This window comes from Adiantum capillus-veneris, chromosome 29 (assembly GCF_014529385.1).
Source record: "Adiantum capillus-veneris isolate H3 chromosome 29, ASM1452938v2, whole genome shotgun sequence".
NCBI lineage: Eukaryota > Viridiplantae > Streptophyta > Polypodiopsida > Polypodiales > Pteridaceae > Adiantum > Adiantum capillus-veneris.
Genome location: NC_140959.1, coordinates 65,597,213 through 65,619,830, shown reverse-complemented (window position 1 = coordinate 65,619,830; position 22,618 = coordinate 65,597,213). Strand labels below are relative to the sequence as shown.

The 22,618-nt window shown below is 42.9% G+C and overlaps 1 protein-coding gene across 1 annotated transcript in view; it reads right to left on the bottom strand.

Moving 5' to 3' along the window:
• LOC147419328 (uncharacterized) overlaps positions 1-9,402 on the bottom strand; it is a 33,846-nt gene extending 24,444 nt beyond the window's left edge. Inside the window, exon 1 of the mRNA XM_086505362.1 lies at positions 9,211-9,402. Coding sequence (XP_086361488.1) covers positions 9,211-9,310 — 100 coding nt within the window. The 5' untranslated portion in view covers positions 9,311-9,402. The remainder of the gene's footprint in view (positions 1-9,210) is intronic.
• Positions 9,403-22,618: the final 13,216 nt, after the last annotated feature.

Genomic DNA, 22,618 nt, shown 5'->3' with positions numbered 1-22,618 from the left:
AACTATGAACTGTTTTGAAGTAATTATTTGTGGGGTCGTAGATTCTCGACTTGGAGTGTCTAAGTCTATTACACCAAACCTGGCAAGGGCTGAAAACGCAGGTTTCCGACCTGATTTTGGCAACCTAACGGTGCAAAAACCCTTGTAGGTCAAAAGTACCTGTCCAAGACGGATTCCATTGCTATCTGGAAGCTTTCTGGTGTGCTCTCACAGAAGTTTAGCGTGCTGTAATTCTCTGTTTTTCAGAGCCGGGTGCCCAACAGCCTATACACGCATCCCAAGGCTCTCACGAGGCTCCCTTGGTGTTCCCTTGCAGTTTAGGTGCGAAACCCTAAACCTGCAGAAAAAGACAACAAGCTGTAATTCCCTGTTTCGGATCGTTTTTAGCAGAGCGAACACGCCTACGCGTGTCCCAAGGGCTCCCGCACACAATGGGACAGTTCCCCTGTAAATTGGACGAGTTTTCACGCGAGAAAACTCTCTAAACTCACAATCTTCCGCGATGAAACTGTGCGTACCTGTGGGGGATTAGCAATTAGCTAATCCGGTTCCTGTTCAGAAGGCTCTTGCCTTGGCAAACGCACATAAACCCCCAGAACTGTACATATTCATCCGAGTAGCCCAACTAGTGGGGCATCACCATATGTGCCAAAGGGGAGAGAGAGATGCACGAGAGCAAATCATCTCACTACATGAGACAGAGGAGAAGGCAAGCTTTCCATTAAGGCTGTGGACCTGCACCCACTACTCACACACACCCAACTAGTGGGACATCACCATTTGTGCCAAAGGGGAGAGAGAGATGCACGAGAGCAAATCATCGCGCTACATGAGACAGAGGAGAAAGCAAGCTTTCCATTAAGGCTGTAGACCTGCACCCACTACTCACACACACACTGTAGGTTCACTTGTGAGTCAAATCAGCCTCCTCTCTCAAATTGGGGCCTGGGCGCCCCCTCTTCATGCTGGAAGTGGAAAATTCACCAAGAGCCACCATGTGTCCAGTTTGCCCCTTTTAAGTTAATTCTCTAGTTCCCACTGACTTATAAAGTTATAAGTGACTTGTCGAGTGGCCCAAATTCCATCTGGTGCACACAAACTTCTATACTCATCAGAATTCAGTGCTAATTGGCCCGACCAGTCCCAGATTAATCGACCTAGACTCCCGATGTGAGAAACCCGTTCGGCTGCAGCCGTTTCACACTGGCCATGCAATGTCCACTTGCACCCTTTCAAAGGTTCCGGGGAAAACAAGTAAAAATAAAATAAATAAAAATATGTAGTACATATTTAAAGAAGCAACAGGAAAAATACACCTCCTGGTGAGACAGGCACCGATGACGGTGATAACCTCACCTTATAGGTGCATTTTCAGCGCTGGCTATGCGCTGTTTTTGGACTGTTTTGCAGCCGTATGGATGCCAGAAGCATTGGGAACAGTGCCCCATTGTTAGAGGACAGTTCTGGGACTGTTTAGGATTGAAAACATGGTAAAAACCAGTAAACACAGTGAGCTGTAATTACTGTTTTTGGGCTGAAAGCAGAGGGTTTAAGTCCTTGGAAGTGAGTTCCAACAGGGGAATTTGTTCAAGGCGAGTTTTGGGGCCGTTATGCTGCCGAAATTTTGCCAAAACAGGTGTACTCTAGTTGGATACAGGTGAAGATCCCCAGGACTCTAGTTTTGTAACTTTACCCTCTAAAGGAATAAAGAAATACCGAAAGGGGCGCCAGTTTTTGGGGCCTACAGGTAGTGAGCGTCTGCTCGGAGCATTCTAGCTTTCGAGCTGTGTTTGCTTTGATGTGTTAATTCCCGTTACAAGTTTCTATTTGCAAAGTTTCTCTCTGTTCTAAAGCTTAAAGTAAAGTTTTTGGTGAAAGCCAAAGTCTACCGCCCTGCAGGTCAGTTTCAGTGCAAACTTCTCAGTCTGGCTTCCCTACTTCTACAAGATGATTACTGTGCAGACAGATTGGTCCAACCACACCTCTTCTCAGAGGTCCTTCACAGCGTTGAGTCTGGCTTTCCCCTCATCTTGGATTACCCTACCTACTGACAGGACACCATCCGATGGTGGTCCGTGCGGTCTATCGCTTACTGCTACAGCTTACGGTAGCTTCTACATTGCAAACTATGTCACAAACGGGAGCGCACACGAATAATCAACAAGATGAAAATAAATAAACTTTCAACTAAACAAAGTTGAGGGAGAAGTTCGACACAGTATTTGGGACCAAAAGATGGACTGGTCCCCCCACTTATAGAGAATCCTTTATTAGGGAGAATCTTTTTACAAGCACAAGAACCGGAGAAAACCCCTCCGTTCTAATTCTCTGACTCGACGGTCGTTCCTTCCCGAAATCGAGAGACAAGCTCTCAATCCTTTTTCCGCCAGTACTCGGAGTCGAGACTCCGCAGTCAATTTCCGAATTCCGTTCCCAGAATTCCCTAAGCGTAGGCCGAAGCCTTCCCGCTTCTCCTTCGCGATGAAGTACCTGCAAACACACACACAAACATGGGACAACAATTCGTATGGCGAATCCACAATAGATACCTGTAGCTCTGTCACGGGAAAAGCGACTTCCGTGCTTCTTAGTCTCGCGATCTCTTGCGTCTTCTGGCGGCAGAGTCTTCCCTTGCTGGTGCTGGCAACTCCTCCTCTGAGTGAGGGCATGTGGTGCTTTTATAGCTCCCTGGCCACAGCAGGAATAGCTGAGCAGAGGCTGGCCGCGTAGAGATCGCGGCAGATTTTTTATTTTTTTTATTTTTTTTTTTTGCTATTCTACCCGAAATAGGGTGAGAGAATTCGCTGGCTGGTTTTATTGCTTTATTTACTAAGTGGCCGCCCACTTAATCTCGTTGGCTGGTTTTATTGCTTTATTTACTAAGTGGCTGCCCACTTATTAAGTGGGCGGCCGGCATATTTTAAAATTGGTCTGAGCTTGCCCAAAAACTCAATAAAACCTTAAGAGTTAAAAATAATGCTTTTCACACCACTTCCCACGCCTCCATGGATGCAACCACATGCACAATTGCAATGCAGACATAGATTCCTTGCGGAAAAGCGTTTGCTCTTCCCGGAAAACTCATTAAAATATTACGCTTTTTAAGAAAAGCTTCTTAGAACCCATCTTTATTCTTGTGCTTGTGTCTTTACGTGTATTCCTCTTTCCAGTTCAGATTTCCTGCCAGACCAACGAGATATTCCCTTTCTGATGCTCCCGTCACCCCATCACGTGACACATCAAGAATTCTCGTTTCCCGGTCTCTCCTACCGAACTAACAGTAAAACCCCTTCATGATGCTTAATGTCACCGAGTTTTTCCGTTCCTGATGGCTTTTAATAATTCCTAAAAATCTACAATTCCTAACCTTACGGTTCAAGTGCACATCTTTAAATATCCTAATTTCAATAAAAAGAACTTACTCGAGAAAATAAGAAAATAGTCCATTTAGCAACATCCCTCTGGCTTCTAAACTATTGTCCTCAACTGTAGTGCTTATACATATCCTTCCAGAATCTCGGGATAGGATGCTAATTCCTGCTCGGTCATTCACTAAGCATCTAGAGTGGAATCTTTCCATACTTAAGTGTCCGGTCCTGATGATGGATAGTCTGCTCCAGTTGGAGTATCTCTTCTGTAGTTAGAGTGTAGGTCCTCAGCAATGATTGCTGACTCCATCATCCTCTGAAGGGTATTATGAGGATACACCCTTCACGATCTTCCGAAGCTGTGGTAGGAGACCCGCTTCGAATTTTCACATATTTTCCTCGTCGAAGATCTTCATGAAAGGAGTAACCTTTAGAAGAACCAACCAATACTTGTCAACATAAGTGGTGCCTTTCTCATGTTCCTTCTGGGCGAGCTAGTCCCATTCCTTTCGAATGTCCTTCCCGAAATCAAGTGGAAGAAATTGTTCATAGAATTCAGCTTTGAATTGAGCCCAGGTTCTGGCTTGAGTACCTTCCAGAATTTTGGCTAACCACCAGTTGCTCTCTTTGAGATGTATCTCAACATGACGCAACTTGGATTTTTTAGTGAAGTTTCGGTTGGCAAAAGCAACTTCAAACTGCCTGATGAAAGACAGTGCCTTGGGATATCTCTCTGTCCTGTGTAGTTATCAAACTTCACATCCTTGTCACCGGATTTGAAAATCCGCATCTTGCGGTGACGTCTGCGATTATCCCTCTTGAACTGGGGCTTCTCTTTAGTAGTATGTAGGTAAGTAGTAGGAGTTTTCTTCTTGGGAGAAGATTTAGATACTGTATGAGAAGTAGATGTAGTAGTATAGTCAAGAGAGTATGATGGAGAAGAGATAGACACATCCTTCCTTTTGTTAAGCAGAGGCCCTTGCTCTTGGAAGGCCGCTTGTCCTGATCCAAAGATTCCCTGTGCGTTTCGGCACCTCTTTCCGCACCATCCACCTGCGGATTACTTCCATTAGCAGGATTTTCCTGACGCCCATCGGCATCCATTTCTTGCGGCTTCTTAATTCCGTCCAAAGCCTTTTGGACAACCGGCAACGAAATGAGTTGTTGCAATTCCGCGAGTCGGGCTCACGCTTGCTAAAGTTCTTCTTCAGCGGTTCTTCCGTGGCTTGTCATGGTTCTTCGCGTTCCTTCCCGAAATCGTCCTTCTTTGCAGAGAAAGAGAGGAATCCGAGTTCCGATACCACTGTCACAAACAGGAGCGCACACGAATAATCAACAAGATGAAAATAAATAATCTTTCAACTAAATAGAGTTGAGGGAGAAGTTCGACACAGTATTTGGGACCAGAAGATGGGCTGATCCCCCCCCTTATAGAGAATCCTTTATGAGGGAGAATCTTTTTACAAGCACAAGAACCTGAGAAAACCCTTCCGTTCTAATTCTCTGACACGATGGTCGTTCCTTCCCACAATCGAGAGACGAGCTCTAAATCCTTTTTCCGTCTATACTCGGAGTCGAGACTCCGTAGACAATTTCCGAATTCCGTTCCAGAATTCACAAGGGCCGAAGCCTTCCCGCTTCTCCTTCGCGATGAAGTACTTGCAAACACACACACACAAACATGGGACAACAATTCGTATGGCGAATCCACAATAGATACCTGTCGCTCTTTCGCGGGAAAAACGAATTCCGTGCTTCGTAGTCTCGCGATCTCTTGCGTCTTCTGGCAGCAGAGTCTTCCCTTGCTGGTGCTGGCAACTCCTCCTCTGAGTGAGAGCATGTGGTGCTTATATAGCTCCCTAGCCACAGCAGGAATAGCTGAGCAGAGGCTCGCCGCGTAGAGATGGCGGCGGATTTTTTTTTTTTATATATATTTTTTTTTTTTGTTGTTCTATCCGAAATAGGGAGAGAGAATTCGCTGGCTGGTTTTGTTGCTTTATTTTCTAAGTGGCTGCCCACTTATTAAGTGGACGGCCGGCATATTTTAAAATTGGTCTGAACCTGCCCAAAAACTCAATAAAACCTTATGAGTTAAAAACAATGCTTTTCACAGCACTTCCCAGGCGTCCTTGGATGCAACCACATGCACAATTGCAATGCAAACATAGATTCCTCGCGGAAAAGCGTTTGCTCTTCCCGAAAAACTCGTTAAAATATTCCGCTTTTTAAGAAAAGCTTCTCAGAACCCATCTTTATTCTTGCGCTTGCGTCTTTACGCGTATTCCTCTTTCTAGTTCGGATCAACTGCCAGACCAACGAGATATTCCCTTTCTGGTGCTCCCGTCACCCCATCACGTGACGCATCAGGAATACTCGTTTTTCGGTCTCTCCTACCAAACTAACGATAAAACCCCTTCACGATGCTTAATGTCACCCATCATATGACGCATCAGAGTTTTTCCGTTCTTGATGGATTTTAATAATTCCAGTAGATCTACAGTTCCTAACCTTATGGTTCAAGTGCACATCTTTAAATATCCTAATTTCAATAAAAAGAACTTACTCGAAAAAATAAGAAAATAAGAAAATATACCTTCATAAGTTCAAAATAGTTTGAACTCACGAATTATAAGAGGGAATAAAGCACTCATAAAACTATAAAAGCAAGGGACACACGAAAAGAAGAGAAAAACAAAAACAAACAAACAAACTAACTAAAATAGTCCATTTAGCAACAGACTGATTAGTTTGGCTTTCCTTGTTTCGAAGGAAGTTTAGGGCGCGGATTGCTACATCTGGCCTTCCTGGAGTTTTACACAGCTTAGCTACCTAGCCACACTAGGTTACACTTTCATGCATTGACAGGCTTCCGGTGATTCTCATGACGGTTCCTGGGCCTCCCCATTTTCTCCAGACGGTTTGACTACAGACACCACGGATCCTATTGGGCAGGACACTTGCAGCACTATTGGTGCTACTTGCACGACAAGGAGTTGTTTTCTCACTCACGCAGTATCTTCATCCTGTATCGACGGAGTACAGCAAATTGCTACACTGCTCGTGATGGCACTTTACCATGGAGATCTCTCGACGATTGGGACACCCAAGACTTCTGCAGACGTCACAACAGACATCTTCATCCTTTGCCTCACATCTTCGACTTCACGCGGTTTGTTCAGCATCCAGTGCTAAGAGGGGGTGCTAGACTTGCAACACTCTGCTACTTCACTCAGGTCTAGGGTATACATGTACAGATAGTGTGCCTCTGGGCTGGCCACCCGTGCTTACATATGCATATAGCTACACTGTCCGGCCGCCCATCTTTCGGGCAAGCCGCCTGTTTTTGTCTAGGCGTCCTATACTTCTTTTTTATGCTGGGTAGTGGGCTTTCCCATGCATTTCCCTACCTCCCCCTTGGGCACCTATATATGGAGCTAGAGGGGTACCCACAGTCACAGTCTAACATGCGTTGTATTTACAGGTCTTGTAGTTGATGGTAGTCATGGGGGGACTGATCGCCCCCTCCTCTTCCCTACTCTAGCGTTTTGTGTTGTCTACTGTCTCTCTCTCTCTCTCCCCTCTCTCACTCTTCCACACACGCGCACTCTTACAGAAAGTTTGACCCCAAGTCCAAGAGAATGTTTTTTTGTCGGCTACAACTCTCTGATATCGACTCTATGATCGAGAGAAGAAGGATGTTTTACTCGGTTGTGATGTTGTCTTTGACGAGTTTTTTACCTTCAAAGGGAGCTTCCGCTCCCAAGTCTTCCATGACAGCCCCTGATTTGCTAATTCTTGGAGACCCAAAGTATGTGTTGCCTCTTGATGAACCATACTTCTCCAACCCCTGTCCCTGAGGCTTCGGAGGAGAATGCACCCATTTCAGATGATGCAGAGTGGTTCTCATCATAGTGCAGAGTTAGAGCCAGCTATACCAGTAGCTCCTCCCTCGGGGAGCAAGTCAAACAAGTTACCGAAGTGGCACTTGGAGACCTTGCGAGATGCAGCGACTTCAGATTTTCCACGCGAATGGTGTGAAGCCGTTACTACACACAGATCTCAACGACTTCAATTTGCTAAGGTAGATGGGACAGGTGAACTATGCTTTGATGTCGACAGTGATCAAGAACAGAGATCCTCTAATAGTTGAGGAGGTGCTTTCACAACCGAAGTGGGAGTTGGCCATGCAGAAAGAACTTGATTCCATCAAGAAAAACAACACTTGGGAGTTGGTTCCGCAGCCTGCCAAGCGGAAGGTGATTGGTGTCAAATGGGTCTACAAGACCAAGTACAAATCTCATGGTTCTTCGGACAAGCACAAGGCATGACTCGATTCCAAGGGCTTCTCTCAAAGACAGGGGCATTGCCAACCCAGCTTTAATTTCATATATAATTGACCCTAGGTGTCACTTCTCAAAATACCCTCAGTACAAGTACCAGTACCCGCAGTACCTCAAGCACCCTAGCTTTTCCAAGAATGATCCCAGGCGTTTTTCCATGAAGTAGCAACCAGCCCTAGCGTTTTTCATCCCAAGTAGCAGATCAGCCTAGTGCCAGCAGTTTTCAGCCCTATCCTTCAGATCAGTCAGCGTTTTCAGATTTCAGCCTACCCTCATCGTCAGTTTGCAGATCCAATCAAAGCATTTACAGTTTTCAGCCATTAGCTTCACAGATTCAAGGATCATTAGCAAGATACCATCAGCATCTAGGACCGTTGTATCAGCATTTGTGCAATCTAACGCAGATACCTCTCTAGCGATGGAGAATGGAGCCCTTGGAGGGGGGTTTGGGACCCCATCTGGGGTCAGTCTTCTTTCTCTCTCTCTCTCACAGTACCATTCTCTCTTCGTACCAATGAAGAAGCCAGTGATGGCCGATCATTTGGCAAAGTTGTTTGTCTCACACATCTTTCAGCTACATGGGATGTCTAAGTCTATTGTTTCATAGATAAAAAGTTTGTGAATGCCTCTCCTCATCAATGGCCAGCCAGTTACAGTCTAATCTAACATCTAAGATGTGGCAATGTCCCTACGTTTCGAGCCAAATTTGGCACATTGTTGTGAGATGAATCAGTTAAAAGCAAAAACAATTGATACACATCGACTTCAAAAGCTTAAAAATTGGGGTAGAGATACTGAATTAAGTTGAGAATTTAGCACATGCTACAGATCCAAGCTTTAACAAAGGTTCTTCTACTGCCTACTGTGGGGGTTGGCTTGTAAATTTCCGAGAACATGCCAAGTTTTGTAAAATGGGATTCTCGAGAGTTCAGGCAGTCTGCTTCATGGTGCTGAGACAAAAGAATTATGCATTGTTAAGCGGCATAGCTATAGAGATGCTCAAATTGTTTGCCACCCTGACATCCTAACTACTGGCCAACTTTCCCTTTGGCGCCATCTTTGATTAATCGAGCACCTTTCAGAGATAGTAAAAGCTATCCAAAGACTAAAGCTTGGTTTGGCTTGCAGTACCGCCACACAATGCAACCAAATCTTCTTCTTTCCTGATAGTTCTCCACACTGGCACACACTTTCGATATCAATGTTGATTGCAATGTATCCAATTCTCATCAAAACCATCAAATTGTGATGTGATGGGACTTCACCCTTTCTTGTCATACTTAAAAAATATCTTCCTCCTCATCTCCTTATACAGTGTTATAATCTCAATCTTAACATCACCAAGTGCTTTCTACGAAGCACTTCTTCTCGTAGTTTGTTGAAGAAGCAACAGCGGAAGCAGAGAAGTTCAAGGGACCCTGCATGAACTTACCATTTGTTCGCGTACTACGCAGAATTATCATCAATCTTGCGTAAAGAATGACAATCGACAGGACACTTACCGAGCGTGACCAGCTGCAACAAGAGTTGTCTGATTTGTATGGAGCGTATGGAATCCACCGTCTCCCTGACGTAGTCTGACACGCTGCCCATCATTCCCATCGCGGCAGCTACAGAGACTCGCTACTCGTTAGCGTTCCTCTATCGTTCTCTCTCTCTCTCTCTCTCTCTCTCTCTCTCTCTCTCTTAAAGTACTTGTGCAGGTAATCTAATCATAAATCACGACAAACACAACGTTCCCCACTTCATTTTATTTTATTTTTTATTAAGCTCACACATTCGACTAGCGTTAAGGAGGATTGATTAGCTACCCCTAAGAGCGCCTGCCCATAGAAGCCATACAATCGCCTCCGAGCCAAGGGGCCGTCAAAAGTAGGCGGCCTACTTTCCTATGGTTATGCAATCCCATACACCAAGCCTACAGCCAGTTGAAGGTGTTGTTGGTGCCTGATTGAATACACTGTTTGGTCATAATTTGCTTCAAAAATCAGGTTGACTGCCTACATCCGATTTCGGATGCGATTCAGTGTTTTAGAGGGTGGTTCAACGACCATCCACGTTGGAGGTGAAAAATGCTCCAAAGTTCACTGAGCAGTGTGTTCAGCAGGTGTACGAGAGGGGGTGTGAGAGAACGAAGGCACTTTAAAATCCCACTAGCAGTCCTATGAGAAGGCGCTCTAAGACTCATGGTACCTCCTTCTTTTTGCTTGCTACTCCACCCACTTAAGTTTAAGTTTATAGACATTGCCATTGGACGCCTTGGACTACTCAAATGACTATTGGGCCTATCTCATTAAAATAACCATTCTTGAATTCCACCTCCAGCATTATAAGGATTGGTCTAATATGTCTCTTTGGGATGTTATTACTTCACCAATGTATATCTATCACTCCTTTTGGCTCTACTCGTATATGCAGGTTTTGGTCCTCCGGTTTCGAGATTAAGAGGCACTAGAAAGTACCTAACTGCATTTTTTGCTCAAAGGATTTCCTATTGCAAGATTCCATAGGAATTGGATTCATCCCACATTGTGATGGTCTCAAGCCTACCACAGAATCGCACAAAATGCTTCAAACAAAATCTCAAGACTTGGAGCATGTTGTCCCAAAATGGACAATGGATGTCTCTAGCACAAATTGTTAATGATTAGCATCTTTCTCCTCCTTGTCTTGTTGAGGATGGCGGGCAGCCTGACAAGGTTGTCGCCTATGGATATCAGCACTTGGAGTCTAGTTGGGTGAGCACGTCTATCTAGCAACATGAAGAAGCTAATAAGCAAGCATTGTGCTAAATCTAAAAAGGCAGCTTTGTTATAGGGCTTTGCTTCTATGACATACCAAAAATACAACTTCCTGTTTGGTTTTGATGTGTTGGAAATACGGTTGCAAGGAAACACACATAGCTTGGAGAAGACGAAGGAAGCTCAAGGCACACAACAAAGGGAGTATTACTTAGTGTGCAATGGAAAGATAAGATAGCCCTAGAATGATGGGCATATATACAATGCACGGAGGAGAAAAACCTCCTAGTGAGGGAAAAAATGCCCCGGTGGTCCTAAGTGTGTTCACACACATCACTACCACATGTATATGGTAACAAATCCCCCCTAGGAGTGATGCGGTGAACGAGAGCTGGAACATAGAGAATAAAGAAGTGCCATGCCTTGAGGACATGATCCGTCCACAAAGGGGAGTAAGCCCAAAGCTTTGCGAAAAGCTTCAAACTTCTCACGAGACAATGCCTTTGTGAAAAGATCTGCAAGGTTGTCCTGTGGTGGCACATAAGCCAAGCTTATCTCTCCTACTGAGAGCCTCTCCCTGACATAGTGGTAATGCACCTCAATGTGCTTTGGGCGAGCATGAAAAATTGGGTTCCTCGCAACTGCCAATGCGCTCTGACTATCATGTTAGATAGTGTAATTGGCAGTGTCATGTCCAACACCCAAATGCGCTCTGACTATCATGTTAGATAGTGTAATTGGCAGTGTCATGTCCAACACCCAAATCATCCCTGTCATCAAATATCTAATATCTAACCAACCCAAATGATTTTCTCATATTAAACTGATCATTTAACATGGGATAATAAATGGGAACAAGGGTTAGAATATAGACACGTGCTTACGGATCTATCTCAACACGGGGCCAATGGTAAAGGGGCCCAAATGAGAGATGGTATGTCAAAGAGCAAGGTTAACTAATGAAGCTTAAACGACCTTAAAGTTAGCTTCATTAAAGATCTCCAATGGTTAGTGTTAAAAGTCCTTTGACCTTAAGCAAGCTAAGGCTGAGTTTGAGGTGGGAACTCCACCTAAGGTGCTTGTCATGCTTGATGACTAAGGTACTTGTCACATTTAATGAGGAAGTTGCTTGAGAAGCTTCCTATGCATGGGGGGTAAGATGCTTGAGTCAAAAAGAGAACCTACACACTTAATGAGGAAGTTGCTTCAGAAACTTCCTATGCATAAAAATCTCAAAGTTAGGGGAATTCTAAAAGAGCACATGGGACACATGTCAGACTCTCACTAAGCTTAACCACACGGTGTGCTTGAATGCTATTGGTTGGGCTAAAGAGGGGTCCAATGAGCTTCTACTTCCATCTAACAAATATCTAGATATTTTCAAGCTCTCTCTCTCTAAGGGGTAAGGAGGACACTTGTCAAAAGACTACCCATGTGCTTGACTGCATGCGGCATGTGATTGGCTAAGGGGAGAGGGGTCCAATGAGCTTGCAACATGAACAAATTTCGCACAAAGCAAGGAAGGGGGGTGCTAGCGGGGTATACTCCATACACAACTCATTTGGAAGGCCATTCTCACTTGGTGAAAGTTGAGGAACACCACGTCCTTCTCCAAGCTTTGTGAGAGTGAAAGCCTACACCAACACTCTTGGCTATGGAATGCAAATCCAACCAAGAGCCATGCTTCAATGCTTAAGCTTGCCATCTTCTCCAAATCCATTACTATCCTATTATGTATGCTAGCAAGAAGAGTAATGATAAGTGAGGAACTACTTCTTTCTCCTATGGAATGTTTCTTCTTCCTCTTCCCTATCCTCATTCCCCGCTAGCTCTCTCCACCTTCGAAGGTGTCTGAGGCCTTGGGACTGAGGCTTGGGATAGTTAATGCTTTCTACAAGTTTATGTTATGATTGTGATGCATGAAGCTTTCCATCGTCATTGCATCACATAGGTCATAAGGAACACAAAGATTGTATTGTACCAAGTCTCTCTTGATGGGAGAAACTATAATACAAATGCCTATTGGAGGGGGGACCGGCTCCATATGAATCCGGTCCTCAACTATTGTCATGTTCTCTAAACTCTCTCTCTTGCAAAAGTATTGTTCATGCCAAGTTAACTAAGTACCATGTTTATGTTGCTACCATCAATTAAGTTCACCCACTATGCTCACAAAGTAATCTCTCAAAAGTGCTCCACCTAATTTCCTAATTCTGCTACTCTCAAAGTTCATAGGCCATTTCCATTACATTGGTATCAAAGCATTAGGTTTCTCTTTTCTTGCTTAAGAAGAGATTTCCTTAAGTAGCCTATTAATGGTTGATTTTGTTAATTATATTAGGGTAAGTGGGACTGGGACCTATTATCGGTTTTGTTGAGCCCACTATGTGGGATATGGTGCACACCTCGGGAGCTTTGGTCTTAATAATGGAGTCTTTTTAGACTTGCCTACGGCTTTACCATTATTGAGCCATAAGAAGTCCGAAAGGAGCTATCCCTCGGCAACTTCGCTATGTTAGACTCACTCCACTACTCTCTATAATTAACCAATTCGAGCCGTGGGTGTAGATACTTAAGTGTCTATTTTCAAAGGCTAAGAGGAGTAGCAACTAAGGTTTTGAATTGCCAAAGCATACACTAAGTAAACACCTAAGTTTAATTAACATGGTTGACAATAACCAAGAGAGTAGAATGAACATTGATAACTTTGATTTTGCTCATGAAGGTGTTAATGATGATGCCCCCATGTTTGTTAATTATCTTGTTACTAGGTTGCAACAAGCTATGGGCAACCCCTCTTTGCAAGCCGAAGTTACTCAACAACTTCGTGCTTATGGATTTTGTTTCCTCTCAAAGAGGAGAGAGAGCTCAGGAGGCCTCTTGGTGAGACACCCAAAAGAAGACTCTCTCCCATACGATGTCGGGGGATAATTGTACGAAAGGTGAGCCGGGAAGGCACCGGGCCTCTGGCTGTGAGAGGTGTGGGAAAAAAAAGGTGTAGCAGATGCAATAACCGACAACAGTATTCAGAACAAGCAGTTTTCCTAATTCTAGTTAATCGACAAAATCCATGATTAACCAATCCCTAATGGAGGCTTAATGCTCCTTACAAGAAGAAATCCTGGCTTAATCCAGGTGCTAAACAGAAAATTTAATAAAACTCTGCGTACTCTGTCTTCTGATCCTCGATTAGAATGGATAATGAGCTTCGAGCAGATCAAGGATGGCTAATGAAGTTAGGCTTGAGGATTTTAATGACTAATGATGGCTTTAATGATATCTTGGCTTATGAATTCGAAAGGGATTAGGTTTAAGGAGAATAGCGAGGTTTAGGATGGCTTGAGGACAAAATTGGGGGATTAGCGAGATCAGGAACTTGATTATGTGAGCTTTTTAAAGCTTAAGAGAATAGGGGGAGATTCGGAACTTGTGGATTATAAAGAGGAGCTTAAGAAATTAATTAAGCGAGTTTAAGATATGGAGCTTAAGAGAATAAGATTACCCGTTTATGATGAGCTTGAGACTTTTGAAGGCATGAGGCCCAACTTCCGAGCTTTCGAGCTTAACTTATCATGAGGAGAAAGAGAAGAGCTTAAGGCTTGAAGATTCGAATATGGTTTGGATGGTATACGAGGTTAAGAGCGGATTAAAGATGGCTTAAGAGGTTTCGATTAGGTTAATGAAAGCTTAAGAGGCTTCTTCTTCTTCTCGTGGATAGAGAGTGCTCAGAATGAAATGAGGAGAAGGCTTCCGAGCTTCGAGAGCTTGAGAGCTCTCACTTATGAAGAGGATTTTGAGCTTAAGGAGCTTGAAGATATGTGGAGGAGATTAGGAATAATGGGCTCACTTTTGCTTCCGAGTTCAAGAGCTTTGGAAGAACGAGTTCGAGAGCTTTGGTAGCACAATTTCGAGAGCTTTGGTAGCACGATGGCTAATGAGTTCCAGAGGCCTTGGCTTAGAGAGCCTTCCTTCGGAGAGAGGAACTCAACCCCAAGATGCTGATGAAAAAGAATCCCCAAGAGCCGTCCCTTTCTTTTGCATGGCCATCCTATTTTTAGCCATCCCATTAGCGATATCGCTAATGGGAATGGCTGCTTGATGACGTGGCAGCCAGGCTGATGACCAACATGGTTTGCGGTGGAAAGAACACCAAAAATGATCGCCTGGGGTTGCTCACCAACACTTGCTTCATGGCCGTCGTGACTCGAGGATCCCTGCGCTCGCTGTAAGCTTATCTCTTCTACCTCCGCTGCCTGCGATCTGTGTTGCACGCCATGCCCCTTTTTCTTTGCTTGGATTCACACTCATTTAAAATGAAAAAAATCCTTTTGTAAACGGGCAGCCCTTTGGGTTTATGGCCCTTGGCCTTTGGGCGGCCGGTTTCCTTCATAAGGACACCACATTAGGTATTATCCATTGGGCGGCCACAGCATTGGTAAGGGCACCACATTTGGCATACATATCGGCAAAGGCATTGTCAAGCACAACATTTCTTCCCCGGCCAAGGCAGTGCCTAGCACGACATCTGGTTTTTTATGACAATATCATCATGAATTTTATTGCTCATTTTAGTGTTGCAGACCTTGCCCAAACCATTAAGATGCAAAAACCCTCGACTTCGTTTCTGCTTAAGCCATAGTTGTGTTGGAAATTTCCTGCTATAAGCAAACTCCAGTAAATAATTCTTGTCAGGCTCAACATATCAACCAAACCATTGCTGCATAACGTCCCAAAACTTGGTCAATGTCAAAATTCCCAAATAGCACTTCGACCGAGCCGACCAGGGCGGTTCGAGCCCGGCCCCCGGTGATACTTAAATTGGCCATATCTTGCCAACTGAAACCCCGATTGATGAACTCAAAAGACCGACATGCTTTTGAAAGTGAGCACTTTGGACTCATGCATTCCTATCATCTTTGACCTTTTATCAGCAGGTGCTCAATCCGGTACAGATCTACTGACTCAACTTAAAACTGTCATAACTTCTTACCCATAGCTCCGATTGACGAGCCGTAAAGACAGGCATGTAGACTTTTTGAGTTCTTCAACTTGGATTAATAAAATCCCAGCTATGACCACTTCAAGAATACTCATTATTCAGCATTACCAAGACATCTTTTGACCCTTAGAGCCGCATCTGGCACACTTTCAGCTTATAAATTGTCTTGTTAGCAAGCCCTTATAACTGCTAATTAACCATGTAAGATTCAAATAAACCTGATTGGCTTTCCTTTGCTCATTTTCTTGTCATGGGAGCGAAGCGGCACGACAACGAGAGGAGGAATCCAACGAACTAGAAAGTAATGACTCCATAGGTTGCTCAAAAGATGTGGCTCCATGAAGATGGCGGTCTAGACGTTCTTCTAGAGAATACAAGACGGGAGGACATCACAAATCTTACCCTCCATGGCGAAGGTCACAAAAGCTAAAGAAGCTCAAAGAGGGAGGAAAGAGTATCTCTTTTCTCACCTATGATGCACCTTTAGTGCTACCGACAAAGTATTGGCCTTCATCCAACAATTTGATGGGCCTTTGGAGACGAAGGCTTCACGGAGTCCTCCAAGCTACACCATGTAGCTATGCACTTCCAAAAATTGGCTCGTCAATGGTGGCTAGCCTTCGTGGCAACGGCGAAGCCCCAAAGACATGGAAAACTCTACGAGTTTCCATCAAGAAGCAATTCCTTGCAAGTGATGCAAAGGAACAAGTGCTTACTAAATGGTGAAGTTTAAAGCTTCTCTCTCATGAGTCTATCCACAAATATGTGGACAAGTTTTGGGATTTACATCTCAAGGCTACTATCTTTCAAAATATAGACTTTGTCGAGCAAAAGTAACAATTCTGTGCGGGATTACCCAAAGAGATGGCCGAGTATGTCAACTCTCAACGGACTGGTTCTATCAAAGTAATCCACCACACCATGGTTGCTTCGCGCATCAATTTCCAACAAGGGGCTAGACGGAATGTCAAGCCCATGGAAAATAAAGACAAAAAATGTTGCCAAGGGGAAAACCAATGCCCAAAATTCTTACAAGGCTATTCCAACAACAACAACAATTGGTCCAACGAGAAGGGAGTTTACAAAGGTAAATATAAACTCTCTCCTAAAGAGCTAGAAGCTTTTAGTAAGGACCACAAATGTTTTAAGTGTAGGGAGCAAGGCCATGGTTATCGTCCTTGTTCTCTTGGGGAAAGATGCAAGAGCATGATGCCTTTATTTTGTTTGGCCTTAGTTCAACTCACAACTTCATATCCATAGAGTTGACCACTAAGCTAGGCATACAAGCCCACAAGATGGGAGATGCATTGAAAGCCAATGGAGCTATCAAGGGGCAAGAAGTCTCAGTTGCTTCTTTCATTGGAAAATTAAGGCTTCATGTCCAAAGCTATTTGGACAAAGAGGATTTCTTCATCTCCCCTCTCAAACATGAGAATGCTATCGTTGGGGCACCATGGTTTAAGCGCATGGCTTCCAACATGAAGTTCCTTGAAAGGAGAATCTACTTCACCTACAGGGAAAAGAGCATGTACATAGATGCTAATGAGTTGGGGAACACCATATCCCTGCAATAAAGGGAATCAAGAGGAATTAGAGTTGTCTAATTTTCTAAAAGGATTCCAAGATGTTTTCATCGATGACAACCCTTGTGAGCTATCTCTAAAATGAGGGATGATGACCATGCAAGAGCTCCTATCAAGAAGCTCACTGCCTAACAAGCCTCCTTATCGAGTTTCACAAGCTCAATAAGAGGAGATCATGAGGCAAGTGCATGAATTCGTTTAAAAAAAAAAAAAAGGGATTGGTGAGGTCTAGCTCCTCCCCATTTTGTTCACCATTGCTTCTAGTGCAAAAGAAAGACAACACATATCACATGTGTGTCGAGTATAGAGCACTAAATAAGATCACTATCAAAAATAGATTTCCTGTGCCACGGGTTAAAAAAATCTATTTGATAATTTACAAGTTTTGGCCTGACAAATGCTCCAAACGCATTCAAACTCATGATGGACAAAAATCTTCAGGCCATCCAAATTCTCTTGAAGAGTACAAGCAACACCTCCAGGCAACCTTTCAAGTTGTGAGAGAGAACAAGCTTTTCATTAATCAAAAGAAAAGTGATTTTTTTTCTACAAGAGATTCAATACTTAGGTCACATTATCTCTAATGATGGCACTCATATGGATGCAACAAAGTTAGAGGTAATAAAAAGATGGCCTAATCCAAGGAATCTACAAGAGGTACAAAGCTTTATGGGTATGTGTGCCTATTACATGACTTAACAAAAAAAGAATGTTAAGTATTCATGGACTGCAAAAGTGCAAGAAACTTTTGAGAAGCTTATCTCTCAACGTGTGTTCACACTACTAAATCTCTCAAAGCCATTTGAGGTCCAATTTGATGCTTGTGGTGATTGCCTTGGAGCTATTTTGCTTCAAGAAGGGCATGCCATAACATATGAGAGTCAAAGACTCAACTTCAATAAGTGAGTATTGGGCAAATACAAAAAAAAGCTATTAGCTATTCTATATGCCCTAAACACGTGGAAACACTATCTCTTGGGGACTCCATTCATCCTACGAATGCATCACAAAGCCTCAAGAACTTCATGACGCAAACCAAGCTCCCCGAAAAACAAATGAGGTAGGCAAAATTTCTTTTGCAATTTAAATTTCATATTGCTCACATTGTTGGCAAGCACAATCAAGTGGTCGATGCACTTTCACGACGACCATGGGTCAATGTGGTGTCTATGGCAACTCACAATGATCTATCTTTTATGATAGATGAGTCTGCTCTACTGACCGAGACTTTAAGTACGTAATTACAGCCTTTGCAATAGGGAAGTAACAAGAACCATTCACCTTGAAGGATGGTTGTCTTCCAAATGGCAATAGGCTATGTGTTAATCACCCATTCAATAAGAACTTCATGTATGAATCCCATACATCTCCTTATGTGGGGCAAAGAGAAAATCCATAATCTACTCTTCAAGGAGTAGAAATGTATTTCTGTTGGTCTACCATGAAAAATAAACATACAAGAGTATGTTTCAAAATGCATGGTATACCAAAAGTTGAAATTTGATCGAGGGAAGCAACTTGGATTGTTTCAGTCGACAAGCTTAACAAGAAAACACAGTCTATGCCTGTCAAAAAGACTATTTGAGGCACATCAAATGGTAACCCTCTTCAGATCTCAAATTTTCCAGCATCATGGATTTCCAACACCCTTAGTGTCGGACAAAGATCTTAGAATGACCAGTAATTTCTAGAAGGGTCTCTTTGAGAATCTAGGAAGTAGATTAAATTTCTCTTTTGGCCTATCATCCACAAGCGGATGACCAAAGTGAAATAACTAATCTAATGATTCTTGATCTACTAAAAGCCTACGTCATGGAAGTAGATCAATGTTCTCAAGATAGAAGTACCTACCTCTTATAGAGTATGCGTACAATGATATTGTACATACTTGTATGGGGAAAGTACCTTTTGAGGTTAAAGAAGGAAGATCCAAAAGTCCCTTACTACTTAAAGTACATGGGAAGATCTTCGCTGTTGATAAATATAGCCGAGACCTACAAGAATCTTTTTCCAAAGATTAAAGGGGCTATATCCATCTCACAGGAAAGGGAAAAACGGTTGTTGCTAATAAGCACAGAAGAGTCTTAGCCTTTAAGGAAAATGATGGGTCTTGCTAAAGTTCCTCAAGGCTCATCAGAGGCATACTACGGGCAAGAGTCCTATGGACCACCAAGGATATGATGCTAAACTAGCAAAAAGATATTATGGTCCTTTTTAAATTCTTAATCTAATCAAGGAGATAGCTTATCAATTAAAGTTGCCCAACCATTGGCTCATGCACCATGTTTTCCATGAGAGCCTACGTAAGCCTTACAAAGGAGCGCCATCAAAAGAAGCAAAAGTTGTTGCAGACCCTCCAAAAATCAAAGATCAAGAAGAAGTACTTCAATCTAAGTCCATCCTATGACATGAAGACAAGGTATTAAGAAACGGTAAGATTATCTGACGATATCTTATTAAGTTACAAAATTATCCTTTTTAAGATGCTAAATGGATGCAAGGAACCTAGCTTAAGGATAATATAAACCTTGTGAATGCTTACAATGTTGCACTACAGTAAGCATATGAAAATGCATTTTAAATGAAAAATGTTTTTGTCTTATAAGACTAGTTCTCTTTTTATTGTGCACAAATTTAAGAAGTATGCATGCTTAAAATCATGTTTGGGATGACGACGTCTCTCAAACACCATGTAGAATTTGTCACTCTACTTGGGAGGATGAAATGGACTAAAGAGTAGACATGCTTGTGGCAGCTATGTCTCCCAAGCACCAAATGGATTAGTCATCCATCTTGGCATGATGTCGTAAGGTAAAAAGGGATCCTCTACCCGCTAAGACAAATTGACTAATGACTATGACTTTATCTCTTTTACCTCATAGTCAAGGACGACTATGATTTCAAGAGAGAGGTAATGTCATCTAATATCTAATATCTAACCAACCCAAATAATTTTCTCATATTAAATTGATCATTTAATATGAGATAATAAATGGGAACAAGGGTTAGAATATAGACATGTGCTTACGGATCTATCTCAACATGTAGGCCAATGGTAAAGGGGCCCAAATGAGAGATGGTCTATCAAAGAGCAAGGTTAACTAATGAAGCTTAAAAGACCTTAGGGTTAGCTTCATTAAAGAACTCCAATGTTTAGTGTTAAAAGTCCTTTGACCTTAAGCAAGCTAGGGTTGAGCTTGAGGTGGGAACCCGACCTAAACTTAAGCAAGCTAGGGTTGTGCTTGAGGTGGGAACCCGACCTAAACTCAAGCAAGCTAGGCTGTGCTTGAAGTGGGAACCCGACCTAAACTTAAACAAGCTAGGGTTGTGCTTGAGGTGGGAACTCCACCTAAGGTGCTTGTCATGCTTGATGACTAAGGTACTTGTCACATTTAATGAGGAAGTTGCTTGGGAAGCTTCCTATGCATGGGGGGTAAGATGCTTGAGTCAAAAAGAGAACCTACACACTTAATGAGGAAGTTGCTTCAGAAACTTCCTATGCATAAAAATCTCAAAGTTAGGGGAATTCTAAAAGAGCACATGGGACACATGTCAGACTCTCACTAAGCTTAACCACACGGTGTGCTTGAATGCTATTGGTTGGGCTAAAGAGGGGTCCAATGAGCTTCTACTTCCATCTAACAAATATCTAGATATTTTCAAGCGCTCTCTCTCTAAGGGGTAAGGAGGACACTTGTCAAAAGACTACCCATGTGCTTGATTGCATGCGGCATGTGATTGGCTAAGGGGAGAGGGGTCCAATGAGCTTGCAACATGAACAAATTTCGCACAAAGCAAGGAAGGGGGGTGCTAGCGGGGTATACTCCATACACAACTCATTTGGAAGGCCATTCTCACTTGGTGAAAGTTGAGGAACACCACCTCCTTCTCCAAGCTTGTGAGAGTGAAAGCCTACACCAACACTCTTGGCTATGGAATGCAAATCCAACCAAGAGCCATGCTTCAATGCTTAAGCTTGCCATCTTCTCCATCTCCATTACTATCCTATTATGTATGCTAGCAAGAAGAGTAATGATAAGTGAGGAACTACTTCTTTCTCCTATTGAATGTTTCTTCTTCCTCTTCCCTATCCTCATTCCCCGCTAGCTCTCTCCACCTTCGAAGGTGTCTGAGGCCTTGGGACTGAGGCTTGGGATAGTTAATGCTTTCTACAAGTTTATGTTATGATTGTGATGCATGAATCTTTCCATCGTCATTGCATCACATAGGTCACAAGGAACACAAAGATTGTATTGTACCAAGTCTCTCTTGATGGGAGAAACTATAATACTAATGCCTATTGAAGGGGGGACCGACTCCATATGAATCCGGTCCTCAACTATTGTCATGTTCTCTAAACTCTCTCTCTTGCAAAAGTATTGTTCATGCCAAGTTAACTAAGTACCATGTTTATGTTGCTACCATCAATTAAGTTCACCAGCTATGCTCACAAAGTAATCTCTCAAAAGTGCTGCACCTAATTTCCTAATTCCACTACTCTCAAAGTTCATAGGCCATTTCCATTACAATCCATAAGGCATATAAGCCATACACACTCAACTGTGGCTTTGAAGATTGCCCTGTACTCAGCCTCACAACTAGAAGTGGCCATAGTAGGTTGCTTCTTGCTCAACCATGGTATGCATGAACTGTCGAGCATGAAACAAAAACCACTTGTGGACACTCGTGTGATAAAACAACCAGCCCAATCTGAGTCCAAAAAAGCATGTAAAATTTGGCGACAATGATCCCCCCCTTGGGATAAAACAAGCCAAGATGTAAAGTGCCACTCAAGTAGCGAAAAATCCTCTTGATAGCTTGCCAATGCTTAGACCCTGTGCTATGCATGAATCTGCTGACCTGTGAGACTGCAAATTGAATATCCGACCTTGTGTTGCATACATAAATAAGGCAGCCAACATCAGTTTGGTAAAGAGTGACAGCGACAAGATCACCAACATCATGAAGACTCAATTTTAAACCGGTTTCCATGGGAGTGGCAATAGGTTTGCAATCCTCAAGTCCAAACTTACATAGCAATGTCTCTATGTAACTTGTCTGACACAAGGAAATACCACCATCACACTACTTAAACTGTATGTCCAAGTAATGATGCAACAACCCCAAATATTTCATCTTGAAAGTAGCATTCAAATCCATTAGCCTTAAATTCAGCAATATGTGCCTCATTTGGATCAGTGATCAACAAATCATCCACATATATGACAACAATGAGAAGTACATCACCCTCACGCTTTACATAAAAAGTGCTTTTTGTTGGACTGTTACGAAAGCCTCCTTTTACCAAATGAGTGTCATCTTTCTCATACCAAGCATGAGGAGATTGCTTCAACCCATACAAAGCTTTCTTACATCTACACACTTTATCTTCTTGTCCTTTCTTGTCAAAACCGAGAGGCTGCGTTACATAAACTTCCTTAAAAAATTTCACCATTCAAGAAAGCGATAACAATGTCTAATTGATGTACATCCCAACCAAAATGAGTTGCCAATGCACATAGAAAACGCATAGTTGTCATACGACAAGTGGGAGTAAAAGTCTCTTCATAATCTATGCCTTTTTGTT